We start from the raw sequence: 27,237 nt of genomic DNA, 5'->3' as shown, positions 1-27,237 counted from the left end.
TAGCTGATATTATGATGGTGCAGATTGTTACTGGTGTGATTTTCCTAGCATCCCAGTGTGTAACTATTAGCCTAGTCAGTCACAGGTCTCTGGAGTGAGATTACCTGAGGGGAGAATCATTATTCACAAGCTGTGTGACCCTGGGCCAGTGCCTTGATGTCTCTGAGTGTTGGTTTCTTCCTCTGTAAAGGGGCACACAAACCTCCCTGGGGACTTAGGATGAGGACGATATATATATATATATTTTTTTTTTTATTATTTTTTTGAAACGGGTCTTGCTCTGTCACACAGGCTGGAGTGCAGTGGTGTGATCTCGGCTCACTACAACCTCTGCCTCCCGGGTTCAAGCAATTCTCCTGCCTTAGCCTCCCTAGCAGCTGAAACTACAGGTGCCCGCCAAGACGCCTAGCTAATTTTTTGTATTTTAAGTAGAGATGGTGTTTTACCATATTGGCCACAGGGCTGGTCTCGAACTCCACGTTGTGAACCACACACCTCGGCCTCCCAAAGTGCTGGAATTACAGACGTGAGCCAACGCACCCGGCCACGAGGATTATATTGAGCTGCTGCCTGCGAATGTGTCTGAGGCCTGGCAAAGCCCGCAGCAAGTGGCAAGTGCCCAGGACACCTTTGTGGTTGTTACCAGTGGACAGATGGAGAAGCTGAGGCTGCACAGGGTAGGGCACTTGCCTGAGGCTGTCTCAGCACAAGCGGCCCAGTGCTGGGACTTGGGCCTGGCCTGTCTGCCCGGAGCTTCTTGCTGCTGCTTGCGGCTTTGTCCCATCAGGAGTCCAAGGTCCCTGAGGCAGTGGTCATGGCCCCCCGTAACTCTCATGTCCCCGGGGCAGGGGTGGGGGGCTTTGGCTGGAATAATAGGCCCCACCAGGATAGAGTCTAGAAGGTGGCTTTTCTTGAATCTGCCGCAATCTGTGAAAGGGCTGGTATGGGAGCTGGCCCTGTGCCTGAGATGGGGCTGGGTTCAAGAGAGACAAAGGCCCCCACCTGAGCCACAGTGCAGACCCCAACCATGCTCTGCAGAGTAAGGGGTTCAATATTTGGGGGGAGACTCACCACCTCTCGGTGCAGCTGGCCCAGCATATGGTCAGTGACTGCAGTGGGGGTGTGGGGACCCAGAAACTCCCGTTCTCCATGTGGTCTCCCAACCAGGAAGTGGGGGGTTAGGGAATGAGGGAGGAGTGGGGGGTGGACCTCTGACCTGGCCGTTCTGGAAGCCCAGCTTATCCCTTCTTACCCAGATCCTCCATCCAAAGCTCCCCCTGCTGAGCCTTCCTGGCCACCCCACCAAACACCAGCTTTTTCCACTGCAGGATTTATCAGTGTCTTTGCTGGCTCATGAGCATATCAAGGGTGGGATTTTCCTAACTGCCTTGACCAAGGAAGAATAAGACTTCTGAGAGTTGGGTTCCTGGACCCCACTTTGGGAAAGGCTGCCCCCAGCTGACCTTGCAGAAGGTGTGCTCTGGATCCTGTTTCCCCAAGTTCCCACAGCTCCGGTATATCCACGTCTGCCGCAAAGCTGGCCCTTAGGCTAGGTTTGGGACATAGAGGGGTGGATTCCCAGCATGTTTGCTGCTGCCATTTCCACCCCCAAAATCAACAGCCCCTGCAGTGCTGGTCCATGACTCCAGTGGGTGTCCGGGTCCCCTGGGGAACCTATAAAAATAGCAATAATAGGCCAGGCGTGGTGGCTCACACCTTTAATCCCAGCACTTTGGGAGGCCAAGGCAGGCAGATCACGAGGTCAGGAGATTGAGACCATCCTGGCCAAGATGGTGAACACTTGTCTCTACTAAATAAAAAAATACAAAATTAGCCGGGCATGGTGACACACACCTGTAATCCCAGCTACTCAGGAGGCTGAGGCAGGAGAATCACTTGAACCTGGGAGGCAGAGGTTGTGGTGAGCTGAGACCTCGCCACTGCATTCCAGTTTGGTGACAGAGCAACACTCCATCTCAAAAATAAGAATAATATAAGCCAGGCGCCGTGGCTCACGCCCATAATCTCAGCACTTTGGGAGGCTGAGGTGTGTGGATCCCCTGAGGTCAGGAGTTCCAGACCAGCCTGGCCAACATAGTGAAACCTCGTCTCTACTAAAAATACAAAGATGAGCTGGGTCTGGTGGTGGGTGCCTGTAATCCCAGCTACTCGGGAGGTTGAGGCAAGAGAATCGCTTGAACCCGGGAGGCAGAGGTTGCAGTGAACTGAGACGCACCATTGCTCTCCATCCTGGGCAACAGGAGCGAAACTCCATCTCAAAAAAAAATATATAGCAATAATAATATAGCTTCCTGGGCCCAGCTCTGAAGACCTGTTTCAGCAGGTCTGGGTTAGTGGCCCAGAATCTGAATTTTTCATGCTAGGCCCCAGAACCTTGACCATTAGAGCATCACTCTAAAGGACTGGTGGTCCCCTCTGCCTTGACCATCAAGAACCCCACCCTGGCCCACCTCATGGGACGCGCCAGGACCTGCTTCTCTAAGGCCTCTCCTTACTGAAGCCTTCTGCACAGGAACCCCTCCTTCTCCTTCAGCACACAGCAGACACCACCTCCTCCAGGAAGCCTTCAGTGGCCACCTCTGTCCCCACCCAGGCAGTCCGGAGGCTTCCCTAGGCATCCCCAACCCCCAGGCCTGCCTCAGCCTTGTGACCGTTTCTATAAATACTTATTTCCTCCTGGCCTGTCGGGTGGATCAGGGAGGGAGAGGCTTGTCTGGGTCGGGTGCTGGGCCCACACACAGCAGGTGCTTAATGAGTGTGAGTAGAAGGAAACGTCTGGGTGCTTAGCTGCTCAGGTCTAGTCACAATCGTCACTGCTGGCTAGGTGACATTGGCCAAGTTGCTTTCCCTCTCTGGTCTCTGTTTCTTTGTTTAAAGAAAACAACAAAAGAAGGCTGGGCGTGGTGGCAGGTGCCTGTAATCCCAGCTACTTGGGAGACTGAGGCAGCAGAATCACTTGAACCTAGGAGGCAGAGGTTGCAGTGAGCTGAGATCACACCACTGCACTCCAGCCTGGGTGACAGAGTGAGACTCCGTCTCAAAACAACAGAGGCAGAGCTGGGTGATGGCTAAGGTTCCTTGACAATTAGAATCACAAACCTTTGTTGAGACTTCCTCTGTGCCTGGCTCTGTGCACAGCCTTTTGCCTGTATAACCTCACTTCCATTCATAACCACTGCCGCCCCAGCCCCGGGAAATGTTCTGTTACTCTAGTCTATCGGATTGGCAGGCAGAGGCGCAGAGAGGCAAGGAAGCTTGGCCAGGTCACACAGCCACTAAGTGGCTGATGGAAGCCAAGATCTGAACCCACAGCTGATCCCAGGGCCAAGGTCTTAACTAACTCCCATTGAAGCATTTCCCAGAGTGGTCTGTGTGTGGTTCTGAGGGATGGGGGCAGTAGACAGATGTGACAGAAGGGAACACAGAGGCAGTGAGGGAGAGGGTCAGGCTACTTTCAAGTCTCTTTATCTTTTTCTTTCTTTTTTTTTTTGGTGAGACAGACGCTCTGTCGCCGAGGCTGGAGAGTAGTGGTGCTATCTCAGCTCACTGCAACCTCTGCCTCCTGGGTTCAAGCGATTCTCCTGCTTCAGCCTCCCAGTAACTGGGATTACAGGCACCTGCCACCACACCCAGCTAATTTTTGTATTTTTAGTAGAGATGGGGTTTCACCATGTTGGCCAGGCTGGTCTCAAACTCCTGATCTCAGGTGATCCACCTGCCTTGGCGTCCCAAAGTGCTGGGATTATAGGCATGAGCCACCATACTGGGCATCAATTCTCTTTCAACCTCTCTGAGAAGATCAGGAAAAACGCTGGGCCTGACACCACCACGGCTGTCAGTAGTAGCAGGCAGCCCAGTGTCACCACAGAACCCAATGCCATTACATTCCCGTGAAATCGATTTTAGCAGCTAATTGACTCATGGTGAGGGATTTTGGTTTTCTGTTTAAAATGGGGAGAGCAAGTTACCTTTGTAAACACATTTATTTAACTCTAAAATAAAATGAGTGGTTGAAAGAAAAATATCAGGTGATTAAAAATCAGACTGCTCACACAAAAGCTTGTTCCCGAAAGTTCACAGCAGTGTGATTCTCATGACGGCCCAGAGGTGGAAACGGCTCAGATGGTTGTCAGGTGTTGAATGAATAAGCAAAATGTGAAGTACCCACGTGATGGAATATTATTCAGCCATAAAAAGAATGAAGTTCTAATCAATGCTGCAATATGCATGAAGCTTGAAAACATCATGCTGAGAGAAGGCAGATGCAAAAGGCCACGTATTGTGTGATTCTATTTATGTGAAATGTCCAGAATAGGCACATCCATAGAGAGAAATTTCTGGTTGCCCGGGACTAGAGGGGGTGGGGAATAGTGAGTGACTGCCCATAGGTGTGGAGCTTTGGGGTGATAAAAATGTCTGGAATTAGATAGTGGTGATGGTTGTACAACTCTGAATATATAGTACTAAACACCACTGACTGTGTACTTTAAACAGGTGACTTTTACAGCATGTGAATTATCTCTCAATTTTTCAAATATGGTACATTTTGCCAACATGGCAAAATAGAAGCAGGCTGGGTGTAGTGTCTTACACCTATAATCCCAGCACTTTGGGAGGCCAAGTCAGGCAGATCACGAGGTCAGGAGTTCAATACCAGCCTGGCCAATATGTTGAAACCCCGTCTGTACTGAAAATACCAAAAAAAACTAGCCAGGTGTGATGGGCACATGCCTGTAGTCCCAGCTACTCGGGAGGCTGAGGCAGGAGAATTGCCTGAACCCAGGAAGCAGAGGTTACAGTGAGCCCAGATTGTACCACTGCACTCCACACTCCACACTCCAGCCTAGGCATAGAGGGAGACTCCGTCTAAAAAAAAAAAAAAAAAAAGCATTAGAAGCTAGGTGTGGTGGTGGTGCCAGTGGTCCCAGCTACTCAAGAGGCGGAGGCAGGAGGATTGCCTGAGCTTAGGAGTTCGAGGCCACAGTGAACTATGATCATGCCACTGCACCCCAGCCTGGGTGACAGAGCAAGACCCTATCTTTCAAAAAAAATCTGTAGGCAGGGTCTGGTGGCTCACATCTGTAATCCCAGTACTTTGGGAATCCGAGATGGACGAATTGCTTGAGCTCAGGTGTTCAAGACCACCCTGGGTGACATGGTGAAACCCGCTCTCTACCAAAAGTAATGTAAAAATTACCTGGGAGTGGTGGCATGTGCCTGTGGTCCCAGCTACTTGAGAGGCTGAGCGGGGAGGATTGCTTGAGACTGGGAGATAGAGGCTGCAGTGAGCCATGACTGTGCTGCTATACTCCAGCCTGGGCAACAGTGTGAGACTCTATCTCAAAAAAAAATAATGAATGAATGAAAAAAAATAAAAAATAGAAACAGTAGAGAGAATGATCAAAGCGGAGGCTGGCCAGGTGTAGTAGCTCATGCCTGTAACCCCAGCACTTCAGGAGGCCGAGGCAGACTGATCACTTGAGGTCAGGAGTTCGAGACCAGCCTGGCCAACATGGTGAAACCCCATCTCCACTAAAAATACAAAACTTAGCCAGGCTTGGTGGTGTGCACCTGTAATCCCAGCTACTGGGGAGGTTGAGGCATGAGAATCATTGGGAGGTGGAGGTTGCAGTGAGCTGAGATCGCACCATTGCACTTTAGCCTGGGTGACAGAGCGAGACTCCATCTCAAAAAAAAAAAAAAAAAAATTGGAGGCTGACTCCCTGCCAGGCGCTGCCTTATCTCTATGGCTTTAGTGACGTCGCCCTACAGGAACAGCCCAACTCCCTCAAAGGCTCTGTGAACAGCTCCTGCTCAGAGCGTGGGGCCGGGGCCAGCCGGAGGATGGGGTGCTAGTGAGGGCACAGCCCACAAGGCACCCCGCCCATCTCCTCTCGGCTTCTGCCCGCAGCATCTCTAACAAGGAGCTCTCGGAGCTGATCGAGCAGCTGCAGAAGAATGCCGACCAGGTGGAGAAGAACATCGTGGACACGGAGGCCAAGATGCAGAGTGTGAGTGCCCCCACTCCCACCTCGGTGACCCTGTGCTGCCAGCCCCGTTCAGGACCAGGGTCTATTTGGAATCAGTGATTCTCATTCAGGGATGATTCTGGCCCCCAGGGAACATGCATAGACATTTTGGTTGTCACAACTTGGAAGGAAGGTGCTCTGGGCGTCCATTTGGTGGGAAGTGGGGATCGGGGATGCTGTGGAACACCCTACCATTCACTGCAGGGCAGGGGTGCCGAGGTAAGGAAGCCCTGCTCTGCCAGAGGAACCTTACCATTGTTGTTAATACCAGTACCCACCGAGTACTAAGTTCCTGCCGCCCCCTGCGCCCTGTGCGAAGTGTTTCCTGCCTGAAGGAGCGCCATGGTGTCAGGCTCTAAGAAAGGAACCCAGCCTTGTCCTTGCTGGGTGACCTTGGGCAAGTGAGCCATCCCACCTCCCCATGAACAGGATTCTCCCTAAACGGGCAGGAGTGTTCATTCCCATCCGGTGGGGTGGTTGTAAAGACTGAATGAGACTATGCAGATACAGTGCAGGGCTATTATCATCAGTATCATTCTCACTGCGCATCCTGCTGCGGCCAGCACTCAGGGTGCAGCTCTTCCTCCACGTTTTTTGGAGAAGAGAGAGAAAATAGCTGGGCAAATCACTTTCCCCTCTCTGAGCCTCAGTTTCCCCTTCTGCAACATGGGCCTAAGAACTGCCCCATGGATTCAACATCACGAAGCCTCTGTACCCTGCGGGACACACGAGCCGCTGGAATGATCGCCTTCTTTTTGAACCTTCCACCTCCTCAGCCTGGTGCAACTGAGTTGATGCCCGTTTTGTAGCCTGGAGCAATTGAGGTTCAGAAGGGGCTAGGGTGACAAATCAGTGACAGAGACGGTGCCAGCATCAGCCTGGAGGTGGAGTTAGCAGACTGAGCAAATAAAATACAACATGCCCAGTTACATTTGTATTTCAGAACACATCTTTTTTTTTTTTTTTTTTTTTTTTTGAGACGGAGTTTTGCTCTTGTTACCCAGACTGGAGTGCAATGGCGCGATCTCGGCTCACCGCAACATCCGCCTCCTGGGTTTAGGCAATTCTCCTGCCTCAGCCTCCTGAGTAGCTGGGATTACAGGCACGCGCCACCGTGCCCAGCTAATTTTTTTTGTATTTTTAGTAGAGGCGGGGTTTCGCCATGTTGACCAGGATGGTCTCGATCTCTTGACCTTGTGATCCACCCGCCTCGGCCTCCCAAAGTGCTGGGATTACAGGCGTGAGCCACCGCGCCCGGCCACAAATCATTTTTTAGTAACAGGAAAGCACATGTATTATCAGGGATAGGCTTTTGCTAAAACATTATTATTTATCTGAAAATCAAATGTAACTGGCGGTCTGTATTTCTTCTGGTGTCCCTACTGAGGAGGCAACTAAGAGGTGGGACCAGGCCGGGCACTGAGGCTCACGCCTGTAATCCCAGCACTTTGGGAGGCCAGAGGTGGGTGGATCACCTGAGGTCAGGAGTTCAAGACCAGCCTGGCCAACATGGTGAAACCTTGTCTCTAATAAAACTGCAAAAATTAGCGGGACATGGTGGTGCACACCTGTTATCCCAGCTACTTGGGAGGCTGAGGCAGGAGAATCACTTGAAGCTGGGAGGGGAGGTTGCAATGAGCTGAGATCACGCCATTACACTCTAGCCTGGCGACAGAGTGAGACTGTCTGGAAAAAAAAAAAAAGGTGGAACCAGAGGAGTTGGGGGGCTGAGGGTGGAGAGGTCAGCAGGGAGGTCAAGGTCTTCCTAGCCACACTGCAGTCCCCAGGCCCAGCCACAGGTGTCCAAACCCCCTGGGCTGCCCCTGATGGCCCAGTTGCCCACCCTCTGAGGGCCTGTCCAGAGCAGCTGAGAGACCGGAGCGGGTGGGTGGGCTGGGGTGGGCATAGTCTGCAGGGGTGCAGGGGGCAGGCACGTGGAGACTCTGTTCTCCGCCACCAGCTGTCCCCTGCAGGGGCCCCAGGAGTGGGCCTCACCCCAGCCTCCTGCCTGGGGTCCTGCCCTCCATACCCTCCTGGGCCTCCACCTCCTGCCTCCCTGGCTTCTGCCCAGCCAGCCTGCACCTGTTCCCTCCCATAAGCTCCCCTTGTCATTTTTAGTTACATCCCCTGCCATCTGGGACCCCCTGGGGTGGTGGATTTTTTCTTTCTTAAAACAAACATCTTTTGGGGGTGTGTCTTTTCCTCATAACAAAAGTAACGTGTTCATCACACACATTTCAGGATGGATAAACAAGCATAACAAAGCAAATTAAGATCATAAGCCAGGCGCAGTGGCTTGCACCTGTAAGCCCAGCACTTTGGGAGGCCTAGGCAGGCAAGTGGCTTGAGCCCAGGAGTTTGAGACCAGTTTGAGCAACATGGTGAAAACCCATCTCTATAAAAAATATGAAAAATTAGCCAGGCATGGTGGTGTGTGTGCCTGTCGCCCCATCTCTTCGGGAGACTGAGGTGGGAGGCTCGCTTAAGCCCAGGAGGTTAAGGCTGCAGTGAGCCAATATCACACTACTGCACCCAGCCTGGGCAGCAGAGAGAGACCTGGCCTCAGTTAATCAATCAATCAATAAAATCAATCATGTAGAATTCCACCACCAGAGGTATCCATTGACTATTAACATATTGGTGTATATCTGTTTGACCTTTGTGTGTGTGTGTGTGAGAGAGAGAGGGAGAAAGAAAGAATAGGGTTTAACCTTCTCATTTTATTTCGCTGGAGTAATGACTCTGAATAACAAGCATGTATTTGGGATATAATTTTGAACCATTTTTATTTTATTTTTGTAGAGACGGGGTCTTGCTATGTTGTGCAGGCTGGTCTTGACTCCTGGCCTCAAGCCATCCTCCTGCCTCGGTCTCCCAAAGTGCTGGGATTATAGTTATGAGCCATGTGTGCTTGGCCTGAACTATTTTTACCTGCCTGCCTTCTTTCTTTCTTTGTTTCTTTCTCTCTCTCTTTATTTATTTCTTTTTTTCTTTTTTTTTTTTTTTTTTGAGAGGGTCTCCCTCTGTTGCCCAGGAGTGCAGTGGTAGCTCACTGCAGCCTCCACCTCCTGGGTTCAAACAGTTCTCCTGCCTCAGCCTCCTGAATAGCTGGGATTACAGGCGTGTGCCACCATGCCCAGCCAATTTTTGTGTTTTTAGTAGGGACGAGGTTTCATCTTGTTGGCCAGGCTGATCTTGAACTCCTGACCTCAGGTAACCTACCCGCCTCAGCCTCCCAAAGTGCTGGGGTGATAGGTGTGAACTAAACTTTTTTTTTTTTTTTTTTTTTTTGAAATGGAGTCTCATTCTGTTGCCCAGGCTAGAGCGCAGTGGCATGATCACAGCTCACTGAAGCCTCAACCTCCTGGGCTCAAGCCATCCTCCCACCTTAACCTCCCAAGTAGCTAGGACTACAGGCGCATGCTACTATGCCTGGCTAATTTTTATATATTTTTTAGAGATAGGATCTCACTGTGTTACCCAGGCTGGTCTCAAACTCCTGAGCTGAAGCAATCCCCTGGCCTAGGCCTCCCAGTGTGCTGGGATTATAGGGGTGAGCCACTGCGCCTGGCCCCTATGACTTTAAAAACTTTTTCATCAAGGTATAATTTATATAAACTGTATAGAAGGGTCTGCATTTGAAGACTTCACCTGGGTGAATTTTTGCATCAGTAGATACCCATGTTACTACTGTCTGGGGCAAGATGGATAACACTGTCTAGAAAGCTCCCTGGCCATCTCCTCAGTTAATATCCCTCAGAGGTCAACCCTATGCCAGTCTCTCACCATCGATCAGTTCTGCCTGACTTTGAACTTTTGCACACTAGCCTCCCTCAGCTAGATGTCCTCTTTCTCTCTCAGCCAGTGTTTTGAGAGAGCTTGCATTCCCACCTGGCAGCTTCATGAATTAGGCAATGATTAATAGACTTCCTCCTTTTGCAAAATTAATCTTTGATCTGCAGCTCAGGGAAGCTGGTGATAGTGGAGTGAATAAAATTCCACTCCAAGCCAAGAAGTGTGATGTTTTGTTGTAATTAACTGGCCAGCGTACCCCAGGGTTGGGGGATGCCTGGTTCCATTGGTTTTTTGGATACGTTGGTTTGTTTGAGATAGGGTCTCACTCTGCTGCCCAGATTGGAGTACAGTGGTGCAATCTTAGCTCACTGCAGCCTTAAACTCCTGGAGTCACATGATTCTCCTGCCCCAGCCTCCTGAGTAGCTAGGACGATAGGTGCACACCATCACACCCGGCTACTTTAAAAAAATATTTTATAAGAAGTGGAGTCTCCCTATATTGCCCAGGCTGGTCTTGCATTCCAGGGCTCAAACAATCCTCCTGCCTCAGCCTTTCAAAGCGTTGAGATTACAGGCATGAGCCACTGTGCCTGACCTCCATTGGCTTTTGGAGACATCAGTCTCACCTCCAACCCCCTGGGGAGCCAGGCCTGTTCACCCCTCAGCCCTCCCAGACTTAGCCAGGCAAAGACACTCTGAACACATTTTCTTCCTCCAATAGGAAGCCAAGTTTACTTCATACCGGCACCACATCGCCTCTGTGTATTTCTTATTTTTCTTCTTTTTTTCCTTTTTCTGTCTTTCTTTTCTTTTCTTTTTCTTTCTTTTTTTTTTTTTTTTGAGATGGAGTCTAGCTCTGTCATCAGGCTGGAGTGCAGTGGCACAATCTTGGCTCACCAGAACCTCTGCTTCCCAGGTTCAAGCGATTCTCCTACCTCTCAGCCTCCCGAGTAGCTGGGATTACAGGCACCACCACACCTACCTAACTTTTTTGTATTTTTAGTAGAGACATGGTTTCAGCATGTTGCCCAGGATGGTCTCAATCTTGTGACCCCGTGATCTGCCCACCTCAGCCTCCCAAAGTGTTGGGACTACAGGAGTGAGCCACCGCACTTGGCCGCTTTTTCTTTTTTTAAGACAACTTTATGGATACATATTTTACTTATAGAATGTTCCCATTTCAAGTGTACAAGTCAATGATTTTGAGTAACTTTAGCAAGGGGCGCAGCCACGCCCATGAATCAGTTTCAGCACATTTTTGTCCAGCACAAGATCTCTTGTGCCTATTTACTGTTAATGCCTCTTCCCAGCCCTGCCTGGGGCAACAATTAAGAGACAGAGACTTTTTGTGTCTCTGGACTTGCCTATTTGGGACACTTGATGTAAATGGATCCCACATCATGTGGGCTCTGTCTGGCTTCTTTCCCTTTGAATAACCTCTTCAGGCTCGTAGTTCCTTCTCTTTGTTGTTAAGTGGTATTTCTCAGTTCACTTCACAAAGCGGGTATTTTCCTTATGCCCATTGTAGAGATGGGGATGCTGAGGCCCAGCCAGGGGATGGGATTGGCGGCTGCCTCTGGGTGCCCCAGCGTCAGCCAACCTGTACTCAGTCCCTTACTGACATGTGACTGCCTCCCCTGTGGGACTGGGGATCACTCAGGGATTCATCCCTAGGACCTAGCGTGGTGCAGGCTCACAGCTGGGCTTCTCAAATATTGACACAGTGAATTAACCTGCTGTGTTTAGAAACCTGCTGTCCTGGCTGCCATCCATCACTCTTCTCTAAATGAACAGAAGCCCTGTACTCATCAGCAACTATCGATGGCCCCTCCCAGATATTCCCCCCTGCCCCCGCTCTGTTCCTTCTCGCTGGTGCCACCTTGCTCTCACCTAGCTGCTGCCACAGACCACTACCTGCTCTCCCAGCCCACAGCCTCACTACCGACATCCTCTCCCTGCAGAGCCCCTAGAGGCATCCCCTTTAAGCACAAGTGGAGCTATGCAGGACCCCTCTTTGCAGCCTTTCTGTGCTCTGGCCTCCCGTCTGCGCTGTTTCATCTCTATCCTTATCTACCAGCCACAGCGGCCTTTCACTACGGCTTAGTTGTAGCTTGCTCTCTCTCCTCCCTCAGGACCTTTGCACAGGCCGTTCTGTGACTGGAACACCCGTCCCTTTCATCGTTTGTTCTTAGCTTGTGTCTCCGCCACAGAGAGGCTTCCCTGACCACCAGAGCTGAAGCAGGTCCCCCTCGTTCCGCCTCTGGTGCATTTCTTTCATAAACACTGACTTGGAGGGACTTGCAATCACCTCTGTGAGGCTCATCCTTTGACTGGCCTTCCTGGTGATCTCGCAGACTGGCTGTGAGTGCCAGGCAGGGAGGCCATGTCTCTTCTGTTCACAGCTGTGTCCCAACACCTGGCATACGGTAGGTGCTTGAGCTCTGTTTGCTGGGTGCTTAAGGACAGGCTGGAAGGGGCATAAGTAAAATACCCACTTTGCAAAGTGAACTGAGAAATACCACTTAGCAACAAAGAAATGGAACTACCAACTGTGCTATCTAGACAAGCCTGAAAGGCGTTACTCAAAGGGAAAGAAGGAGGCTGGGCGCGGTGGCTCACGCCTGTAATCCCAGCACTTTCAGAGGCCAAGATGGGTAGATCACGAGGTCAGGAGTTCAAGACCAGTCTGGCCAAGATGGTGAAGCCCCATCTCTACTAAAAATACAAAAACTAGCCCAGCGTAGTGGCAGGCACCTGTAATCCCAGCTGCTTGGTAGGCTGAGGCAGGAGAATGATTTGAACCCAGGGGGCGGAGGTTGCAGTGAGCTATTGCGCCATTGCACTCCAGCCTGGGCAACAGAGCGAGACTTGGTCTCAAAAAAAAAGAAAAAGGGAAAGAAGGGGAGCACCTTGCTGACCCCTCGTGATCTGCCCACCTCAGCCTCCCAAAGTATTGGGATTACAAGCAGGCGTGAGGTTCATCCTTTGACTGGGGCTCATCCTGTCCCATTGCCACAGTGCCCGCTCTCAGCTCCTGTTCATTGTCCCCTCTCTTGTGACCCTCACAGGACGTGGCTCGGCTGCAGGAGGGTCGGCAGCCTGAACAACGGGATGTGACCCTGCAGAAGGTCTTGGACTCGGAGAAGCTGCTGTATGTGCTGGAGGCAGACACAGCCATCGCCAAGCACATGAAGCACCCGCAGGGAGACATGATCGCTGAGGAGTAGGTCCCTTCCACTTCTCGTCTCAGGGAGCGATCGGGGGCTGTGAGCCAGGGTTGGGGATCCTGTTCAGCATTCGGGATCCCAAATCAGAGGTTATCAAGGGTTAACTAGGTGCCAGGCACGCGCCAGAGGCTCATGTGATCTTCTTGACAACTGTATTTTGCAGTTAGGGAAAGGGAGACTCGGGGAGTTGATGTCTCTTTTCTGGAGCCACCAGCCTGACCTTTGAGCTTTTGAGCTAGCTCTCCCACTGCCTGGTGCCCTGTCCCTGGCTTCCTTGGCTCACTTGGCATTCAGTTTATCATGGATGAATCAGCCCCGCTTGTCCCATGCCCCACACCCCCAGCAAGGGCCAGGCTCTCTCAGTGCCCCACGACCTCTGGGACTTGTCTTTGGCATGGCATGCACCACCCCATGGGCCCTGCTGGATGACAGGCTCCAGAAAACAAGGTCCTTCCTGCTTATTCCAGAACCTTCTATGGTTCTGGGCACCTAATAGGCCCTCAGGAAACTCTGATTCGGAAAGGAAAATTGAGGGAAAGTGGGTGGGGCAGGCATGATGGCTCACGCCTGTAATCCCAGCACTTTGGGAGACTGAGGTGGGCGGATCACCTGAGGTCAGATGATCCTGAGGTCAGGAGTTTGAGACCAGTCTGGCCAACATGATGAAACCCCGTCTCTACTAAAAATACAAAATTAGCTGGGTGAGGTGGCGTATGCCTGTAATCCCAGCTACTCAGGAGGCTGAAACAGGAGAATCACTTGAACCCAGGAGGCAGAGGTTGCCCTGAGCTGAGATTGTGCCACCGCATTCCAGCCTGGGCGACAGAACAAGACTCTGTCTCAAAAAAAAAAAAAAGAAAGAAAGAAAGTGGGCGGGAGGAGGGGAGGGTGGGGGTGAGAGGATGCAGAGATTGTCTAGAACCCAAGACCATGGTCGCCGTGTCCTTCCAGGCCACTGAGGCCAGGGTCTGGATGGGAGCCCCCTCCTGGGGCACGGGCAGTGCCAACCAGCCCCACTAAGCGGGCAGCCTCTTTCCCATCAGTATCCGTCAGCTGAAGGAACGCGTGACCAACCTGCGCGGGAAACACAAGCAGATCTACAGCCTGGCTGTGAAGGAAGTGGACCCACAGGTCAACTGGGCGGCACTGGTGGAGGAGAAACTGGTATGGCCAGGGCGGGGCCACTGGCTCCAGGGCTTCAGCTAGGGAGGGGGCCGTGTGTGTACAGGGAGAGCCTCACCATTTAATCAGCATCCCCAGTCTTGCCGGGGAGAGAGCCCTGGTCCCGATGTTTTTCCAGTGTGCCCATGGGAAAAGTGAGGCTCAGAGGAGTGCAGCGCCAAGTCAGGGTCACACAGCTCAAGCAGCGGTGATTCAGACTCTGGGGCCTGTCAGCTGCGCCTGGCTGCTGCTCCTGGGTCCCGCCTTCCAACCCTGGCGTGTTGGGGTCCTGGCAATGCTTTGTGGGCAGGCTGGGGTGGGAGCAGCCAGACTTCTGGCTAGTCTCTGTTTTTCTTATGCCTTCGCCACAGAGAAGCAGGCAGCCGCTGCAGCTAGGTGTCCCAGGTTCAAGCCTCAGCTTCCCTAATTTTATTTTTCATTTATTTATTTATTTTTGAGACAAGGTCTTAGTCTGTTGCCCAGGCTGGAGAACAGTGGCACGATCATGGCTCACTGCAGCCGCATCTTCCCAGGCTCAGGTGATCCTCCCACCTCAGCCTCCCAGGTAGCTGGGATTACAGGCGCACGCCACCACACCTGGCTGATTTTTTGTATTTTTTGCCAACGTTGGCCAGGCTGGTCTCAAACTCCTAGGCTCAAGTGATCCACCTGCCTTGGGCTCCAAAAATGCTGGGATGACAGGCATCAGCCACCATGCCCGGCCAGTTTCCCCAGCATTAGCAGCGTGACCCTGGGCAAGTGACTTGCCTCACTCAGCCTGTGTCCTCATCTGCGAGATGGGACGGTAACCTTGCGGGCCTCTGAGGCTGTGTGAGATAAAAGACAATACGGAGGTCAGTGCTCAGCAAGTGGAACGTCAGGGTTGAAGGTGTGGCCAGCATCTCCCTGTGGCACCACAGGGTCCCATGAGGAAGAGAGCAGCATCATGGCCACCACCGAGGCTCCTGGGGTGGCTGCATGTCCCCAGCCCCCAGCCCACCCTCTCCCTGTTGCTTCTCTGCCTTCCCGGCCAGGACAAGCTGAGCAGCCAGGGCTTCGGGACTGACCTGCCGCTGGTGGATCACCAAGTGGAGGAGCACAACATCTTCCACAACGAGGTCAAGGCTATTGGGCCCCACCTGGCCAAGGATGGGGACAAGGTGGGGCGTGTGCTGGTGTGGTGGGGACCCAGGGATGGAGGGGGCCGCACCTGCATCCTGCCCCTGACCCGTGCCCTTGACTCTGTCCTCAGGAGCAGAACAGCGAACTCCGGGCCAAGTACCAGAAACTGCTGGTGAGGAGCTCCCTGGGGGAAAAGCCTCCCGGGAAAGGAAGAGGGTGGGAAGCTCAGAGTCATGAGGGACAAGGATATATATATATATATATATATTTTTTTTTTTTTTTTGAGAAGTCTCATTCTGTCACCAGGTTGGAGTGCAGTGGTGCCATCTTGGCTCAATGCATTCTTCACCTCCCGGTTTCAAGTGATTCTCCTGCCTCAGACTCCCAAGTAGCTGGGACTACAGGCATGAGCCACCACGTCCAGCTAATTTTTGTATTTTTAGTAGAAACCGGGTTACACTATATTGGCCAGGATGGTCTTGATCTCCTGACCTTTTGATCCGCCTGCCTCAACCTCCCAAAGTGCTGGGATTACAGGCATGAGCCACCGTGCCTGGCCAAGGATGTATTCTTCTAAAAATGACACAAGCAGCTGGGTGTGGTGGCTCACACCTGTAATCCTAGCGCTTTGGGAGGCAGAGGCAGGAGGATCACTTGAGCCCAGGAGTTTGAGACCAGCCTGGGCAACATAGTGAGACTCCAGCTCTACCAAAAATTTAAATATTAGCTGGGCTTGGTGGCATGCCTGTGGTCCCAGCTACTTGGGAGGTTGAGGTGGGAGGATCACTTGAGCCCAGGAGGTGGAGGCAGCAGTGAGCTGAGATCGTACCACTCCACTCCAGCCTGGGAAACACAGCAAGACCCTGTCTTTAAAAAAAAAAAAGAAGAAGAAGAAGAAGAAGACAGACGTGTAGTAAACACTTCAGTCAGCAGAGGGGCCAAGATGGGAAGAGACCTGCCCCAGCCCCATCCTGAGTGGCTGCCAGGTTTGCCCTGTTTGCTCAGGGAAAACCTTAATAGACCCAGGGGTACTGCCTGTCCTGCTTATTAAGTACCTGCTGTGTGCCGCTTGCTTTCTATACAGAAGCTTTCCATTTTCCTTCCCAAACCTTTAAAGAATGCATTCTTGTAAAAATTGCATGAGTGTCATGCAAATACTTCCTCGCTGCCAGTGTTTCAGACAACTCAAATAGAGAGGCAGCATCGTGTAGCTGTTAGGAGCCACGCTGCCTCTGCCCCTTAGTGTTGGTGGTGAGAGACTGAGTGAGTTACTTAGCCTCTGGGAGCCTCAGTTTCCTCTTCTGTGAAATGGAGTTCCTACGTGTTCCTGTCTTATAGGGTCGCTTTGAGGATGAAATGAGTTAATGTTGCAGAAGTTCTTAGCTTAGTACTGGCTTGGGTACGGCCCCATGTACCAAAATGCAAACATCCCTCCTTTCTCTTCCACCCCCGCTTCTCAGACGTAAAGTGGTGCTTTCCTTCTAGCCCTCTATAAGATGATCATGATAAACAGTAGAAGCTGTAGTTACTGATTTTTTTTTTTTTTTTTTTTTTTTTTTTGAGACGGAGTTTCGCTCTTGTTACCCAGGGTGGAGTGCAATGGCACGGTCTTGGCTCACCACAACCTCCACCTCCTGGGTTCAAGCAATTCTCCTGCCTCAGCCTCCTGAGTAGCTGGGACTACAGGCACGCGCCACCATGCCCAGCTAATTTTTTGTATTTTTAGTAGAGACGGGGTTTCACCGTGTTGACCAGGATGGTCTCGATCTCTTGACCTCGTGATCCACCCGCCTCGGCCTCCCAAAGTGCTGGGATTACAGGCGTGAGCCACCGCGCCCGGCAGTTACTGATATTTATTGAGCACCAACTATATGCCAATCTCTGTGCCCTCTGAGGTTGGGGCCGTCATCCTCCCCATTTACAGATGGGTAAACTCAGCCTTCACAAAAACGTCAGTTCCATAAGGGTTTTGTGTGTTTGATTCACTGCTGTATCCCAAGTGCCTGGAGCCACGTCCAGCGCATAGTAGTTGCTCAGTAAACATTTGCTGAATGAATGAATGAGTTTTAGGGGGTCAGGTGATTTGTCCAAGGGGGCCTGGCCTGGAAGTGGCTAAGCTGGGCTTGTCCTCAGGCCAGCTGGGCCCTGCGGGAGTTGGGGAGGAAAGCGAGCAGTGGCAGTGGGCTGAGGATGCAGCCCCGTCCTTGCACCGGCCCCTGCAGGTGGCATCACAGGCCCGGCAGCAGCACCTGAGTTCGCTGCAGGACTACATGCAGCGCTGTACCAACGAGCTGTACTGGCTGGACCAGCAGGCCAAGGGCCGCATGCAGTACGACTGGAGCGACCGCAACCTCGACTACCCCAGCCGCCGGCGCCAGTACGAGGTGGGCATGGGGGGCCTGGGGCACCAGGGAGGAGGCAGCCCTGGGGGGAGCATGGGGCCACCAGGCGGAAGCATGGGACTGGCAGTCTGGGCACTGAGGCTCCTCCCCTGCCCCCCATTGCAGAATTTCATCAACCGGAACCTGGAGGCCAAAGAGGAGAGAATTAACAAACTGCACAGTGAGGGCGACCAGCTGCTGGAGGCCGAGCACCCCGGGAGGAACTCCATTGAGGTGCGTGTTCCCCGAGGCCACACATCTCCTCCAGGGTGGCTTCTGGTCAGCCTCTGCCTGTGGGCCACCTGGAGCTCGGGCAGATCCCGGAGCTGGGGGTCCTGCAAGCTGCATCTTGTGTTCATCTGTCTCTGGCTCTGTCTGACTCTGTCTCCTCCGTTTATCCTGATCTGTTGTCACCTCTGCCCTCAGCTCCTGGATTTCTGAAGGCCCTGTGGGATCTGTATTAGTTTCCTAGAGTTGCTGCAACAAGTTACCACAAACTTAGTGGCTTTAAACAACAGAAATGCATTCTCTCAGAGGTCTGTGGTCTGTACTTCTGAAATCAAGGTGCTCCAGGACCCCATTCCCTCTGGAAGCTCTAGGACAGGTGCCTTCCTTGCTCTTCCGGCTTCTGGAGGTTGTCAGCAGCCCTTGGCATGTGGCTGCATCAATCCAGTCCCTTCCTCCATCTTCACACGGCCTTCTCTCCCCATGTCTCTCTGCGTCCTCTCTTATAAGGACACCAGTCACTGGATTTAGGGCTCACTCTAATTCCAGGATCCTTAACTAATGACATCTGAAAAGATCCTATTCCAAATAATGTCCTATCTTTTTTTTTTTTGAGATGGAGTTTGATTGTTGTTGCCCAGGCTGGAGTGCAGTGGCTTGATCTCGGCTCACTGCAACCTCCACCTCCTGGGTTCAAGCGATCCTCCTGCCTCAGCCTCCCGAGTAACTGGGACTACAAACGCACACCACCACACACGGCTATTTTTTGTATTTTTAGTAGAAACAGGGTCTCATCATGTTGGCCAGTCTAGTCTCGAACTCCTGACCTCAGGTGATCCACCTATCTCAGCGTCCCAAAGTGCTGGGATTACTGGCATGAGCCACCGCACCCAGCCAGGGTCATGGATTTGGTGGGACACTATTCAGTCCACAACAGTGCCTTTGCGCAGATGTGTTGAAGGTACTGCTTTAGGCAGACGAAGCCGGCACTTGCCCCTTGCATACCGCACAGCCTGGGCATCCGCACGTGACATCCCTGTTTGGCTCCCTTTTTTTTTTTTTTTTTTTTTTTTTTTTTTGAGACGGAGTTTCGCTCTTGTTACCCAGGCTGGAGTGCAATGGCGCGATCTCGGCTCACCGCAACCTCTGCCTCCTGGGTTCAGGCAATTCTCCTCAGCCTCCTGAGTAGCTGGGATTACAGGCAGGCGCCACCATGCCCAGCTAATTTTTTGTATTTTTAGTAGAGACGGGGTTTCACCATGTTGACCAGGATGGTCTCGATCTCTTGACCTCGTGATCCACCCGCCTCGGCCTCCCAAAGTGCTGGGATTACAGGCGTAAGCCACTGCGCCCGGCCTGGCTCCTTAACATGATGCCTCTGTCCTCCTCCTATCCCTGAGCAGAAGCTGGCTACCTCTGTGGAAGCCACACCCAGGCAGATACCAGATGCCTCCCTCCCCTGCCATGCCCCGGTCCAGTATCCCAGAAGTCCCTCCTTTGGCGTCTCCGGTACCTGCTCAATGGTGACCAGCCCCTTCTTCTGCTGGCAGGCACACATGGAGGCTGTGCACGCAGACTGGAAGGAGTACCTGAACCTGCTCATCTGCGAGGAGAGCCACCTCAAGTACATGGAGGACTACCACCAGGTACCTACCTCTCCCAGGAGCACCCCCAGCACCAGGGGTACTACTCTCTGAGAGTGCTCAGTGCCTCCTTGGCTCACGCGTGGCCTCGTGCTGCTTGATCCAGGAGGCTTGCAGGCCTGCCATCCCAGGTGCCCAGCGCCCATGCTTCTGATGGCATGTGCAGACATGTCCCAAGCTTGTTGGCCCCTGGCCATCCTCCTTGGGGACCGGGGCCAGAGTCTGATCCCCCAGGTCACATGGGTCCCAGGGATGAGTGTGTGGGGTTTTAATTTTTGCTAAATCTATAATATACATGCAGATACATAAAACAAAATTTGTCTTTTTTTTTTTTTTTAGGAGAGTCTCGCCCTGTCACCCAGGCTGGAGTGCAGTGGTGCCATCTCGGCTCACTGCAACCTCTGCCTGCTGAGATAAAGTGACTCTCCTGCCTCAGCCTTCTGAGCAGCTGGGATTACAAATGCCCACTACCACACCCGGCTAATTTTTATATTTTTAGTAGAGACAGGGTTTCACCATGTTGGTCAGGTTGGTCTCAAACGCCTGACCTCAAGTGATCCTCCCCTCTCAGCCTCCCAAAGTGCTGGGATTACAGGCGTGAGCCACTGTGCCCGGCCAATTTGCCATTTTTAAGTGTACAGTTTAGTGGCATTCATTGTTTCACAATGCAACCATCACCACTAGCTATTCCAACTCTTTCCATCACCTCAAACAGAACCCCTGGCTGGGCGTGGTGGCTCACACCTGTAATCCCAGCACTTTGGGAGGTCGATGCAGGTGGATCACCAGAGGTCAGGAGTTCCAGACCAGCCTGGCCAATATGATGAAACGCCATCTCTACTAAAAATACAAAAGTTAGCCAGGCATGGTGGCACATACCTGAAATCCCATCTACTTGGGAGGCTGAGGCAGGATAATCGCTTGAACCTGGGAGGCAGAGGTTGCAGTGAGCCAAGATCGTGCCACTGCACTGCAGCCTGGGTGACAGAGAGAGAGACTCCATCTCAAAAAAAAAAACAAACCTGTACCGATTAGGCAGTAAGTCTCCATTCCTGCTCCCCCAGCCCTGGTCAACTCTGGTCTGCTTGCTGCCTCTATGGACTTGCCTATTACAGATGTTTATATCTAGAGTGAATGTGAAGGATAAGCAGAATCATGCAGTCTCCGCCCTTTTGTGTCTTGCTTGTCTCACTGAGCATCATGTTTTCTGGATTTATCCGTGTCATAGCATTTTCAGTGCTTCGCCCCTTTTCATGGCTGAATCATATCCCATGGTACGGAGAGACCAGCGTGTATCCACTCGTCTGTGGCTGGATGCTTGTCTGTTTATAGAGGAATGAGAGTTCTTAACAAGCTGCGAGTGACTCTTAGGACTGAGGTGTCTGGGGGAAGCTGGATGTGGGCGACCCCATGTCCCTCCTCGTTCACTGTCTGAGCTGCACGATGGGGGCTTCAGGTGCTGTTCATGGCTGCAGCCCAAATGCTCGGCCTGTGGGGAGAGGGGGGTCACTGACACACCCCTCTGCACCCCCTTGGAGGTTCATGCAGGAGAGGGGCAAATCACTGGGCCAGGGGTTAGCGGACAGTGACCCAAGAGTTCATAGACTGAAGAATGGTCAAGAGATTTTGTGAGAACATAAAGGGGAGACTATTATCAAAACCTAGAAAGAAAGTATCAAGTCTGGGTGTTCCTAGTACAGAGAGAGGAACAGAATTAAAGACACCCCAAAACTTACTTGTATATGAAAGGAAGCATGTCACAGAGGTGGCATTTCGTGGATGGGTGGGAAAGGATCTGGCTTCTCCCCAAGGAGCTGGCTCAGGGAGGGTGGGGCTGTCTCACAAAGGGAGCCTCAGGTTCAGCACAGGGTCCCATCTGAGGGATGAGCTTGAAGCCTCAAACAGAAGCCCAGGTTCTTCTAGTGGTTTCCTGGCTGTGACAGGGTCACATTCTCCCCTAGTTCCACAAAGACATGAAGGACGCTCAGGAGCTGCTGCGCAAGGTGGACTCGGACCTAAACCAGAAATACGGCCCTGACTTCAAGGACCGGTACCAGATTGAGCTGCTACTGCGGGAGCTGGATGTGAGCGATGGCCCAGGACCCCTGCTGGCTTGGGGCAGGGGAGCGGAGGACCCCTCTATACGACGCCCGCCCTCAGCCCTGGACAGGGCCCTCCACAGCCCCCGCCTGTTGATCCCAGCCCCCACTCAGCGCCCTCCCACCAGGGGAAAGGCTGTTTGTCTCACCCCGGTCCCCCACCCCACTTTCTCCAGGACCAAGAGAAGGTACTGGACAAGTATGAAGACGTGGTACGGGGGCTGCAGAAGCGAGGCCAGCAGGTGGTGCCCCTCAGGTACCGCCGGGAGACGCCGCTCAAGCCCATCCCCGTGGAGGCACTCTGTGACTTCGAGGGGGAGCAGGTGCGCGGGGCCAGCTTCTCTGTTCACGTCACTACAAAGTCTTTGGGGTAACATGGCTGGATCCGGGGCCTCAGGCAACGGTCTTGGGAACCTTTGCCTGTTTCCATGGTTGGTGTCACTCTGCCCACCCTTCCCCTCATGCAGGTACACTGACACCCCCATGCGACCCCCATGCGACCCCCACCCCAGCTGGCCTGGCCTGTGTTCCACCAGCTTGGCAACCCCAGCCATTCCCCAGAAGTCCCAGGGCAGGTTCTCATTGGCCCACTGTGAGTCATGTGTCTGCCAATCACTGTGGCTGGAGAATTCGTGTCCACCCTATACCAATGACTGTGGCTGGGGAATGCCAGTCTCTCATTGGCCAGGTCCAAGTCACATGTCCATCTGGAGCTTGGGAATGGAGAAGGAATGAGACCACAGGGACTGGGAATTAGGAGGAAAGCTTCTCCAAAGGGAAATGGAAGTGGGTTGCTGGGCTGGCAGCCTCAACACCTGTGCCCCTCCTGTGTGCCCCCCTCAACTCGATGGGCAGAGTCCAGGCAAAGAGCCAGGGCTCCTCAGGTTCGAGAGTCAGGGGTGCAGGAGTGAGATGGCTACCGGGCTCCCAGGCCATCTCACTCCTCAGCCCCTGCCGGGATCCTGACTGTCCGGCCTGCCCCTGCCAGGGCCTGATATCACGGGGCTACAGCTACACCCTGCAGAAGAACAACGGGGAGAGCTGGGAGCTCACAGACAGTGCTGGGAACAAGCTGATCGCTCCTGCCGTCTGCTTTGTGATCCCCCCCACAGACCCCGAGGCCCTGGCTCTGGCTGACAGGTACAAGGGCAAAGGCGGGAGCCTGCACGGACCAGCCCTACTCCTGGGGCTTCTCAGGCCCCATTCATAGCCCCAGGCATTCGGACTCAGCCTGTGGGGAGGGGGGTCGCTGACACTCTCCATCTACACTACTTTGGAGGTTCATGCAGGACACGGGCAGATCGCTGGGCTGGCTGACTTGCTAAACATGTCTGGCTCTGGGCTTCTTCCAGCAAGCCGTTTCTAAGGGCCTCTGGCTCCTGTAAGCACTGCTTCCTGCACCTGAAGACCCCAGCTCCTCGACTGGAGGACTCAGCTAGGATAAGAGCTGCCTCCTCTTGGCTCCCAGGCACCTTCTTCCACTGCATGCGCTGCTTTTTATTTAGTGACTCATGTATCCATCAGTTTCGTTGGGCCTGGGCTTCTTGAATTTCCTCTCTCCAAGGCCTAGTTCAGTACCTGGTGCAAAGTAGGTGCCCAGGAACTCCCTGCTGGATGAGTGGATGATTCCGGGAATGGCTTTATTTATTCAAGTATTTATTGAGCATCTGCTGTGTATGCTTCCTCAGAGGTAACATCTTGGTGAAGACTATTGGACAGACTACTGTAGGTAGTAAGACTTCCTATGGAGAAGGAAGAGGGAAGGAGGGAGAGAGGAAGAAGGGTTCTGAGCCCAGGAGCACGGAAAGGCCATTACCACAGTTAGCGCTTTCTGTCTGCATCTAAGGAGCCGTAGGCTCCTCTGGGGTGTCTGCCCAGCCAGGGTCCGCAGTCCCGCCTCTGTGGGTGCAGGAGGGTGGTGGGCTGCCCAGGTCCCCAGCTCATTCCTGTCCTCACAGCCTAGGCAGCCAGTACCAGAGTGTGCGGCAGAAGGCAGCCGGGAGCAAACGCACGCTGCAGCGTCGGTATGAGGTGCTGAAGACCGAGAACCCCGGAGGTGGGTGCCAGGGCCACTCGACTGAGGCTCTCGGGGTGCCAGGGAAGAGGGGCTGGACCCAGGGTCTGTGCTGTGGATGGGACAGCAGGGGTCTGGTGCAGGGGGTGGGGTAGGGCAGGTGCTGGTCACCTAGGTCCCTCCCTGGGCCTCATACCCCTGACCCACTGTCACTCCTGCCTGTGTCCTCCCTCTTTCCACAGATGCCTCTGACCTACAGGGGCGCCAGCTGCTGGCTGGCTTGGACAAGGTGGCCAGCGACCTGGACCGACAGGAGAAGGCCATCACAGGGATCCTGCGGCCACCGCTGGAGCAAGGCCGGGCTGTGCAGGACAGTGCCGAGCGGGCCAAGAACCTCAAGGTACCTGCGGGTCAAGAGCACAGGTGGGGCCTGGGGAGTCCTGCACTGGCCCCCGGGGCCCCTATTCGAGGTCTTTTCCCCATGGGGTCCTGAGACACTCACTGCACGTGTCTGACAAAGACAGCCTGCTGCATGTAACCGGGTCCCTAGTTGTGGAGGTGGCAGGGCTGCTCCCATCACCTCCCCAGGTTCCCGAGCAAGGACCAGGCCTCCAGGGAGGTGCCTGGGCTCTTTCCAGACACATCCCCAGGAGAAAGACCTGGCAAGGTTTGCACTGTCCCTGCACGGCTTGTCAACTGGGCACCTGGCACAGCATGTGGACTCTGGAATTCCGCAGGGCCGGGTCACTGGCTGGCTTGACCACAGTCACGTTGGCTAAACCCCAGACCTCAGTGTCTTCAGTAGGATGGGCGTGCCCTGCTTGCAGGCAGTGGCAAGGACACAGCTGATGCCAGGGAGCACGTGGCAGGGCCGCCACCCCCACCTCCTTTCCTACACAAAGTCTCCTCCATCCTTCACACAGCCCTCTGAGGCAGGGAGTAGCACTCCAATTTTACAGAAGGGGATCTGGGATTGGAGAGGTGCCATAGCCCCTGAGGGGGCCTCCCAGTGAGGGCCGAATCAGGGCGAGAGGATGGTGGTCCTTGGGTGTAGCCTGACCCCACAAATCTAAGTTGCTGGGTGTTGCCACGCCGCCCCCCCACCCACGAGTGGGTGGAGTCATAGTACCCACCTCCCAGGGTTGCCGCAAAGATTAAACAGAAGCATCCACATGCTTAGTACAGCACAGGCTGGCAGCTGCCCAGGTGCTGTTGGTGTCATGTGGTCCACGGAGAACCTGCAGCAGTTCCCTGGGATGCTCATGAAAAATGCAGCCCTCAGGCTGGCGTCCAGACCCCGGGTCAGATCCTGAGTGTGCCAGGCCTCTCCGGCTGCTTCTGCCGTCCCTGATGTGGGAATCTGTGCCCACTCTGGGCACATCCTCAGGGGAAGGGGCTGCCTGGCTGTGTCCAACACAGAGGGGCCCTGATCCCCACAGAACATCACCAACGAGCTGCTACAGATCGAGCCTGAGAAGACGCGGAGTGCGGCCGAGGGCGAAGCCTTCATCCAGGCCCTCCCGGGCAGCGGCACCACACCCCTGCTGAGGACCCGGGTGGAGGACACCAACCGGAAATATGAGCGCCTGGTGCAGCTGCTGGACTTGGCCCAGGAGAAGTGGGTGGCAGGCGGGCAGCATGGAGGTTGGGGTGGATTCGGGGGGCTGGCTGGGCACCCCCCAATGCCTAACTGGTATCCTCAGGGTTGACGTGGCCAACCACCTGGAGAAGAGCCTGCAGCAAGGCTGGGAGTCGCTGGCCACACAGGAGAACCGTCTGAATCAGGACAACACCGTGCCTGAGAGCAGCCGTGTCCTGGACAGCAAGGGGCGGGAGCTGGCAGTGAGTCTGGGGTCTGAGTCCTGGGAGTCCTGCTCTGAGGAGGTGGGGCATCAGGCACATCCACTCGCCCTGTCTGGACAGCCGAGGACACCGGCGTCCAGTCTCTCTGGGTTTGGAATGCCCTGTGTGGCAAATTGGGAACTGCAAATGGTGGCTGGCTCGCAAATGGTGGCTGGCAGCACAAATCCAAGCTGTTCATGGGATCTGGGTGACCTATGGGATTTTGGGTGCCAGCATTTTAGGATCGAATATCTGTAATAGCCGATGCAGTAGTGCATGCCTGTAATGCCAGCCCGTCAGGAGGCTGAGGTGGGATTGCTTGAGCCCTGGAGTTCAAGTCCAGCCTGGACAACATAGCAACACTCTATCTCTTTTTTTTGAAATAGATTTTTTTTCTTGCTCTGTTGCCAGGCTGGAGTGCAATGGCACAATCTTGGCTCCCTGCAACCTCTGCCTCCTGGGTTCAAGCAATTCTCGTGTCTCAGCCTTCTGAGTAGCTGAGATTACAGGTGCCCAGCACAACGCCCAGCTAACTTTTTTGTAGTTTTAGTAGACGAGCTTTCACTATGCTGTTCAGGGTGCTCTTGAACTCCTGACCTCAGGTGATCCACCCGCTTCGGCCTCCCAAAGTGCTGAGATTACAGGTGTGAGCCACCGTGCCCACCCAACACCCTATCTCTTAAAAAAAAAAAAAAAAGGCACGTAAACAATCCAGGTTCCCGGTATCTCTTGCTGAGCAGAGCTGGCATCCTGGGCTGTAGCCCACAGGGTAAGTCAGTGGTCAGAGAAGCAGCTGCCTTCTCGGCCTGCTTTCCCCTCGCAGTTGCCACGGGCCAGCTTCACATGTTGCCTGCCTGAGCAAAGAAAACATTCAAGGCTGTGACCCGAGGCCCCTTATTCACACTCCATCTCACAACTTGCTTTTGCCAAGGCCTCACGGCCAGATAGTGGCAGGCAGGCTTTTCCAGTGCCGGGCATGAGCTGCCTGCTGCAGAGTTTTTAGAAGCTAGTTTTTCAGGGCTTTGTTCGTTGTAATAAAACAGAAGATGGCAGAAGTGACCCAGGTTTGAGATGTGCAGAGCAAGGCTCTGGTCCTTCCTGCTGCTGGCCTTACCCACCCTCCCATAGCCAACGGCCCAGGGCCTTCCGGGGCTGTTGTTGCCTGGCTCTGGGAGTTGTGGCCACAGCATCACCACCATCTCCTCCTCTGCCCCTCCAGGCCCTGGCCTCTGAGTTACAGGCCCAGAAGTCTCTCCTGGGCGAGGTGGAGCGGAATCTGCAGGCGGCCAAGCAGTGCTCAAGCATGCTGGCCAGCCGCTTCCAGGAGCACTGCCCAGACCTGGAGCGCCAGGAGGCCGAGGTTCACAAGCTGAGCCAGCGTTTCGACAACCTGTGCCAGCAGGTGGAGCGCAGGTGAGGGTACAGTGGGTGGTGCCCATTTTTCTTTTCTAATATGAGAATGCGATCTAGTTCCCTGTAAGCAATGCTTTAGCTATGTCCCACAGATTTTGCTGTTTTTATTTTGGTGAGTTTGTCAGATCCTCTGACGACGCTGTGGTCTCTCCTTTGAGTCATGGTTACCGGCTCTTGTAATCCACAATCGGCATCTCTGCAAGTCAATGTGTATGGACCCACCTCGTTCTCCACACTCCAACATAACGTTCCCTAATTAACACCC

At 53.5% G+C, this 27,237-nt stretch overlaps 1 protein-coding gene across 1 annotated transcript in view; it reads left to right on the top strand.

Moving 5' to 3' along the window:
• Nucleotides 1-27,237, top strand: part of PPL (periplakin) — a 57,998-nt gene that overhangs the window by 22,951 nt on the left and 7,810 nt on the right. The window contains 16 exon segments of the mRNA XM_012448233.3: nucleotides 5,933-6,032; nucleotides 12,914-13,068; nucleotides 14,116-14,236; nucleotides 15,268-15,393; nucleotides 15,486-15,527; nucleotides 17,578-17,739; nucleotides 17,863-17,970; nucleotides 19,512-19,607; nucleotides 21,566-21,688; nucleotides 21,880-22,026; nucleotides 22,692-22,843; nucleotides 23,662-23,759; nucleotides 23,960-24,117; nucleotides 25,157-25,335; nucleotides 25,421-25,559; nucleotides 26,779-26,972. Coding sequence (XP_012303656.3) covers nucleotides 5,933-6,032; nucleotides 12,914-13,068; nucleotides 14,116-14,236; nucleotides 15,268-15,393; nucleotides 15,486-15,527; nucleotides 17,578-17,739; nucleotides 17,863-17,970; nucleotides 19,512-19,607; nucleotides 21,566-21,688; nucleotides 21,880-22,026; nucleotides 22,692-22,843; nucleotides 23,662-23,759; nucleotides 23,960-24,117; nucleotides 25,157-25,335; nucleotides 25,421-25,559; nucleotides 26,779-26,972 — 2,100 coding nt within the window.

Source organism: Aotus nancymaae, unplaced genomic scaffold, assembly GCF_030222135.1.
Source record: "Aotus nancymaae isolate 86718 unplaced genomic scaffold, 86718_ANA_hifiasm-v0.15.2.pri h1tg000049l, whole genome shotgun sequence".
NCBI lineage: Eukaryota > Metazoa > Chordata > Mammalia > Primates > Aotidae > Aotus > Aotus nancymaae.
The sequence above is the reverse complement of the archived record's forward strand: the minus strand, read 5'-3'. Positions and strand labels throughout refer to the sequence as shown.